The 8,056-nt window shown below is 31.5% G+C and overlaps 1 protein-coding gene across 1 annotated transcript; it reads left to right on the top strand.

Moving 5' to 3' along the window:
• Nucleotides 1–5,311: 5,311 nt before the first annotated feature.
• Nucleotides 5,312–6,890, top strand: AOC6 (allene oxide cyclase 4, chloroplastic-like). The gene is given in 3 exon segments (NM_001253104.2): nucleotides 5,312–5,590; nucleotides 5,715–5,836; nucleotides 6,283–6,890. Coding segments are annotated over 3 exon segments (768 nt in total). The 5' UTR covers nucleotides 5,312–5,346; the 3' UTR covers nucleotides 6,685–6,890.
• The last annotated feature ends 1,166 nt before the right edge of the window (nucleotides 6,891–8,056 follow it).

The following is an 8,056-nucleotide window of genomic DNA, read 5'->3' on the forward strand; positions in this document are numbered from 1 at the left end:
CCCAATTCAGATTTCATGCTCCCATTCTCTCTCTCTCTCTCTCTCTGCACCAACATTTATGTGGCATCAACCACCAAGATAAGTGGTCGGCCATTGAATTAAGCAAAATTAACAAATAATAGTAATGTTTAGGTGATGCTAAGTAAAAAGCCAATGTTATCTTAGATTTTTGAGCTTTCCATTCCATGGTTTCGCGATAATAATAAGAACCTCATAATTAGGCCTAGAAACAATATTGAAGTTTCCTTGTCATGTCGTTTTGACTATATTCTCCAATTATTTGTGACACCTATATCCGTGTGAAATTTCCCTCTTCAAAATTTAATCAATGAATCATTTGAAAGAACTTCTAACTTATTTGAATACATTCTAACTTATAATTAAGTTTATAATGATTTGTGACCTTTATTATTTCTATGTTTGAGCTTATAGTTTTTTTTTTTTAACACGGGTAAAATATGTTGCATGTACACATGATTTTAAAAAAATAGTGTTATACAACATTAATATTATGGATTAAAGTATTTTGAGTCACCGCAATACAATTATAACTGTAATTGTGATCATATTTTTATGCAATTATTTATAATAAATAGGTTTTTTTTACTTATCCTAATTAATGTACCCTATAGTAATGGTCTAGAGCTAATTTAATTTGGTATTTACCCATGTTCCTGTTCGTTCAAAACTAACAGATGTGCCTCCTTCTTCAGTTCTTCTATATATCTTACACTAGATCGTCCGAAAACTGTAATGGCAGGCTAATAGTCAAAGTTAGGCATGTGATTTCAAATTTGGGATATAAAGACAAGGGTGTGTCAGAGAAGGTTATCTTGAAGGACATTAGAGTATAAATGTAAAATGGCTGTGGCTCCACGAGTTATGGCCTAATGTGCTTAATCGTGTGGCAATGAGCAAGATTCTCTCACTGTCTCTGTAAGTTAGTCCACAAATGTAGTAAAAAATCAAAGATATTTAATGACTCCTTTATTTTTATTTATATTTTTATCCACTACCGTGTACTACACTTTTTTCTTTCTTTCTTCCGTGCCTTAGCCTATAAGTTTGAAGCCGAAAAATGTATGTAATAAAAGCTAGAAAATTAATACTGCTAGCTGAATCTGAAATTAATCCGAGAGACTTCTTCAAACCCGAGCAATTGTTACATTTTTAGGGTTTCGTCTTAATTTAACAACAATCATAATCCCACATGTTGTGTCTTGTGCTTCACCCATATCACTTAGAATTGCAGCTGCCGCTTATCTATTTTATTTTATTTCTTTTCTCTTTGGAAACATAAAGAAAAGTTTGGTCGTGCTCCATTAGGCCCTTAAGCCGTGGCATCATCGGAACACTATATTTTCCTTCAACTCATGAACTTCTCTTACCTGATGACATGCAAGATGCAAAATGTCAAATTTAATGATCTTTTCTTCCTCTTTATATACGATAAAAAATAAGTTCATGTTTAAAACAGCTTATCCTTTTAGGGGGAAAAGAGTAAAGAAATTTAAAGGCATAATAAGATAGTTTATCCTTATGAAAACTTGGATCTTTTATATTTATTTATCCTCGGTCACGTTAAAAAAAGTCAAGGATACAAAATCATTGAAAAATAGAAGAAACCAAAGAAAAAGAAGATGTTGAAAATTGTAATGTAAGGTTGGTATGTATTCACGAGCATGGACGTGATTTTAAAATGTGATTTTCATGCTGAAGAATTGATCCATATACTGTGTTAGCTCTACCCCAAGGTGTGGGAAGAAGGGTCTAACCATAAGGGACATGGGAACTTTAAATATGTCTAGAAGGCCTTTGTCTGAAGCATGTTCCTTTCGGGCTTTCGTCTAAGAATATCTTAATGGACCAAAACGCAAAGCTGTAACGCACTAAGAAGACATGCCAACACGTGAAATGCTCGTGAGTGGGCATGGTTACTGCCTTTGATACTGTAGACAAAACCTTGATTTTTTGCTTGGCGTTCACAAATTTGTAACTCTCTTGTCCACTTCATGTTTCTATAAAATCCTAATTGTCCATTAACATTCCGAAATTCTTTTCTAGGTAAAATAATAAAAACAAATGAATAGCTGATCTTGTAAATTTCTTGGTTTAATCAAAGATTATGCACATATAACCATATATCTCATTGGTAAGGTTCAGTGTACTTGGTTTCCTTGATTACATACAAGACAATGTACAAAAAGAATGCTAGCTAGCAATTTGATTTAAATATGGCTTTGGAGAGCTTACTGAATTATCTGTTATTACGGTGAATCCTTCTCATACCTTTGATTAAGATTAAGAATCTTAATAGCATTTAGCCATTCAACACAACAACATATGGAACTCGGAGTTAGGTTTTTTTACTTTTTTATATATAACATCTCATTTGATTTCTTTATTTTTTTTAATTTCAATATACATTGTATTGTGTCATATCATATCATATTCATTTTCTATGAAATATTTGCAAAAAAATGCTTTTAAATTTGACTTAAGAGAGCATTCTTATAAAAATGGGATAATTACATGTTTTCTTTTGAAATTAATAATAATTACACTTATACCATTTCCTTGACTACAAAAATAGAATTTCCTTACTTATTTTAGTATTTTAAGGATATTGTGTGTATAATCTTTAAATTCAAATAAGAAATGTATCTATAATTTTTTTGATTCTGATGTATCTATGATTTTTTAAACAAATAACATGATAGTTTGAGAAAATTATATAAATAAGAGAAAATAGATGTAACTTTTCGACTAGAAAGATATAAATTTAATTAGTATTAATATCTAGAGAGGTTACTGCAAGTAGCCTATAAAAACTTTTATATTCATTAAAAATTTAAAATTCGCCAATCCAAGTGATATCATTGGTTGCAATTCTACGTTCACCGATATGACATTTCTATTGATGTTTCTACTTTCTACAACTGTCTAGGTTCAAATTCGTAGTTTATTTATACCGAGTGTCATATATAACATGGGAAATTATCTACATTAATAATAAAATTAATGAATTCGTAAATTCATTTTAGAGTATGTAGAATATTAACGCAGTTACCTTATGACCCAAAGATGGTCTCAATTAGCTGACAAGAAAAAAGCCCAAAGGGAAAGAGAGATACTGTTAGACCAAGTTTTTGTAGTGGATATTGGGTCAATCTATTTGAACTTCCCTTTCGGGCATTGCTAGTGCACCAGCCAAATTGCTGTACACCCAGTAATTTCACAATTTTTCCATTTTACTCTTTTATAAATACGGATAAACCCATCCGTTTGAGGCCCAATCCATAAGTTTTTTTTTTTGTTTTTATTCAAAAATATGTTTTATAAATTAATTTAAAATTAATGGTCCAAATAGAAGTCAAACCTATAACTTTTAAGTTATTTACACAATACTTAATTAATTGAGCTAATAGCTCAATTATGTTATGAAATAAATAATATTGTTATATATAACACTAAAAATTTCTAATGTATATTTAATATACATGTAAATTTAAATAATAATTTTTGTGACAATTAATTTTGATATAACTAATATGAATTATTTAATCTATATATTTTTTATAAATAAAAAAATATTTACTATTAAAAAAATTAATTTACTAATTTAAAAAAAAAACACTCACGAATCACATAATCTGTATGAGTTTAACTCATACGGATTACGTAATTCGTATGATTCATACGGATCACGTAATCAATATGACTCATATGAATTACATAATCCATATGAAGTTTATGGATTAGATAATCCGTATGAGGCTTATGGATTAGCTTATTCATATTCCTTTTACAGAAGGATAAAACGGGAAAATCGTAAAATTATTGGGTGTACCAGTAATTTTGCTGGGTTCACGTAGCAATGCCCTACCCTTTTTAGTTTAATTGGAACTTGGCGCTATTTGATTAGGTCCAGCACGAGATGCCCATTTTTTCGTTCTCATGTATCTTCCTTAACTAGTGGATAGAGCATACCAATTTTGTGAAGTAACAAGTAGATCCTATATATGCCAGTGATGGACTCGTTCTAAGTAGCTAATGGGTACTCATTCATATTTGATTCTTGGGTTGCATAGTCCTCGTTCGTTTACATTTCAGTTGTATTTGCAAGAAACACGGCTACAATTACAAGTTATTGGTCCATTCTTAAAAGAATATAGAAAAAAAAAAAACTTTGATGATCTACAATTGTAAAGTGAAGTCTCACAACATTGAGTAAAAGTAAAAAAGTTAAACATCATATAAATGAGAAGACCCATAAACTTGAGTTTTAAAATTTTGAGTTAAAGTATGATATCAAGTTTTTTTATGTGGTTGCGGATGACTCATACTTGTCAACGAGTTAGCAATCTAAAGTCAGTTAATATCTTAAGGAAACACTTAAATATAACTTATATTAATGAATAGGAAAGTAAATTCGAATAAGCTTACTTTCATTGTTTGTTGTACTCAACGACGATAGAAACGTAAGTAACAAAGGCATATTGGCACGAAGAAAACTTTTTTCTTTTTTTAATAAGTTGCACCAAGAAACTTTGACACAGTGGAAGTCTATCTAAAACTATTGTAATAAAAAATACACACGAAAAAATGAATAAAAATACAAATAAGAAAAATAAGTAGAAGTCTAGAAGAATGAGAAGAGTAATAATCCTCCAACATTCTTCTCAGGTCAAGTCCTTAATTCAAGTGGGATTTTCCCTGTACAACGCCACTCACGCTAGACATAACCATCTTCCTCAAAAAGTACTGTTTTATTCCTTCATGCCCATTCTTCAAAATGTGCTCCACACTAGTTGATGCAAAGCTGACGCATGCAGCATGCATTGTCCAATTCTAAATTGCAATAGAACAGAACATGATTAAAACAGAGAATAAAAATCTGGACAAAAGTAAAAGAAACAAAATAAAATAAAATACTAGTATATTGTAGAACACAAGCTCATAGGCCTACATAAAAAGGTTCTGTTCATGAACACATTAACTAATTAATTTTAGTACCTTAAATTATAATTTCCCCTTCCAAAACCAAGTGTCACTCTGATTTCCAACAAAAGAAAATGAGGCACTATTCTTGAGACCGTCCACTATCCCTCTAGCCATTATTGAACATTTGACCTTCTCAAACGTGTGTCTTTCCCATTGTCACATTTCTCACCATGTGATTCACACCTCTCTTCCACCGTCCACTCGTTAACCCAGTAATCTCCATTTGTCTTTCCCATATGATATATATATCACCTTTGCCTTCAACACATCCCACATAACATAACCTCTTGTTTTGTCATCTAAGAAAACCTAGTGAGAGTAAGCACACATTGATCAGCAACAATGGCAGCCTACTCAAGCCATGCTTTGAAAACCATCCCTTTTTCTTCCTTTGTGAAGCCTGTCAGTACCAAACCAACATCATTCTTCACACCTTCACCTACCAAACCTTTCTTACCCTTCACCTCACCAAACCACTCTCTCACCAAAAATCTCAAGCTGAACTCCACTTTGCCACACTTTTGCTTGTCTTCAGTTCCCAAGAAATCTTTCACTTGTAGAAGCCAGGCTGAGCCTGTTGACTCAGGTAGACATACCCAATTTTCAATTTTTTTTTTGCTTCACTTTTTTCTTTTGGCTGAATGAAAGTGGGTTTGGCTTGATCTTGCGTTGACCCTTTTGTTTTATTTTTTTGCTTCATTAATTTGTAGAAAAAGTCCAAGAACTGAGTGTGTATGAGATCAACGAGCGTGACCGTGGAAGCCCCGTTTATCTTCGATTGAGCTATAAAAGTGTCAATTCCCTTGGTGATTTAGTCCCCTTTAGCAACAAGGTAACTTTCTTCCGTTCTTGGACAAAATTTAGATATAATTTCATAAGTATTTCTAGTATTGATCTCCAATGAATATTGGAAATTTAACTAGATAATCTATATTGAACTTTAACGCAAAGTTTCATTATGCAAATTAATAAAGTGTAACTTCAATTCTAATTAGATAACAACAATAAAATCCTCAGAAAAACTGTACATATGTTTTATCCTTCAATGTTTTGCTGCATTTGAACGCATTTACTTTTGTTATGGTAATTTTATTTTAAAATTATAATATTCTGAATTTTACGTTTATGTTGAATTATTTGTTGTTTTGTATTATGTTCAAACCTTAACTTTATTAGCTGTAAAGGGTACATATTTGCTGTTGTTAAATTGTTATGATTCGAATGATGTAGTTGCAAATGTTCAATTTTGCATGTAATTGTTGGTTTGATACTATGCAGTTGTACACTGGAGATTTGCAAAAGCGCATTGGGATAACATCTGGTATCTGTATTTTGATCCAAAACAAAGCTGAAAAGAAAGGGGACAGGTATGAAGCAATCTTCAGCTTCTACTTTGGAGACTATGGTCACATAGCAGTGCAGGGACCTTACCTGACCTATGAGGACACATATTTGGCTGTGACTGGTGGGTCTGGCATATTTGAGGGTGTTAAAGGTCAAGTGAAGCTGCGTCAGATTGTGTATCCTTTCAAGATTTTGTACACATTTTATCTAAAGGGTATCAAGGATTTGCCTCAGGAGCTTCTTGTCAAGACTGTTGAGCCAATTCCATCTGTTGAACCTTCCCCTGCTGCTAAGGCCCTTGAGCCCAATGCTACCATTGCTGGCTTCACCGACTAATTCATCAACTTTTTTTGTATTTGCTTTGGCCTTTGTAGTAGTATGATTTAAGTTACTGAATAATAATAACAAGTGGGGACTATGATGGGTTTTGTAGTGGTGGAGTTTCTATTTAACGAAAAGCTTGACATTATTCAGTTAGTGGTGTTTAAGCAAATATAATGAATAAGGAAAGGAAGTATAATTATGTTTGCCATCATTTCATTATATTTTCGAATTGTGGTTGTGTTTGTATAATTATATAATAATATCATTTGTTGTATATTTTATAAACACGTGCCTTTTAAGCCGACGCCTATGGTTGGTTTTTTTATGGATATCATCATATTAACTTTTCATTTTTAAGTTTGATTAGTTGTACGATGTGGCATACTTTTTAATTATTAAAAAAGTTAGTTATTTTATGAGATTGATGTAGAGAGCAAATATTTTAATCCCAGGGTTGTTATTTTTGTGAGTGAGAAGACATATATCATCTTATATATAAATTAATATTTTTAATATTATTAACTGTTTACATCATGGTTTAATTAGCACAAATAATTAAAATAAAAATTTGAATATATAACAACTCAAACAAATAAAAAAATTATTAGGAATTCAAAATAAAATTTGATATCAGACAAACCTTGAATATGTCAGTTTATTTTTTTAATTTGTCCTATTAAAAAAATGGGTTCGTTGTTCTGACCATTGTGGAGTTCGCTATTGAATCTCAATTTGGGAGAAAATTACAAATTTACTCTTTGAAATTGTAATGGTTAGTTAAAAAAAAAATTAAAAGCAAAATATTATTAAAATAGAGTACCAGATGTACCCTATCACAGAAATACAAAAACGATGACAGTAGCAAATTTCTGCCACAATCCCCACCCTGTAACACAACAAGCTAACATAAAAACAAATGTAATAGACCAAATACAAATAGAGAAGCATAAATGCCTTCCTAGCATGTATCCAATATTCCATCGCAAACCTTTATTTTTATTAGACTTGAAAACTTAAGCCACAACAAGTGCATATATCAGATTGTCCTATATGCTTCATCATTGCTCAAGAGCTGATTTGCTTCATATATATTCCATAAACCAGCATACGTAAATTGATAAATACCTTCAGCCATGAAAGCAGAGAATTGTCGTTTTCTGCTATATGTTGATAAAATCACAAATCATACCTTCTTGGGAACCACCTTAAAAAGCCTCATCATCTGTTGTTCCAAACAACACTCCACGTCCCCTCCCCCAAACAGGCAATTGGATTCAGCATCCAATCTGACCGTGCATAACCCATCCTGAAATTAAAAAAGTAATAAAATGTCCCAGAAATTAAATATAATTAATCTATTTAATCTCTTATCTTTGTTTTGGAG

The sequence above is a fragment of the Glycine max genome, chromosome 18, assembly GCF_000004515.6.
Source record: "Glycine max cultivar Williams 82 chromosome 18, Glycine_max_v4.0, whole genome shotgun sequence".
NCBI classification, from domain to species: domain Eukaryota; kingdom Viridiplantae; phylum Streptophyta; class Magnoliopsida; order Fabales; family Fabaceae; genus Glycine; species Glycine max.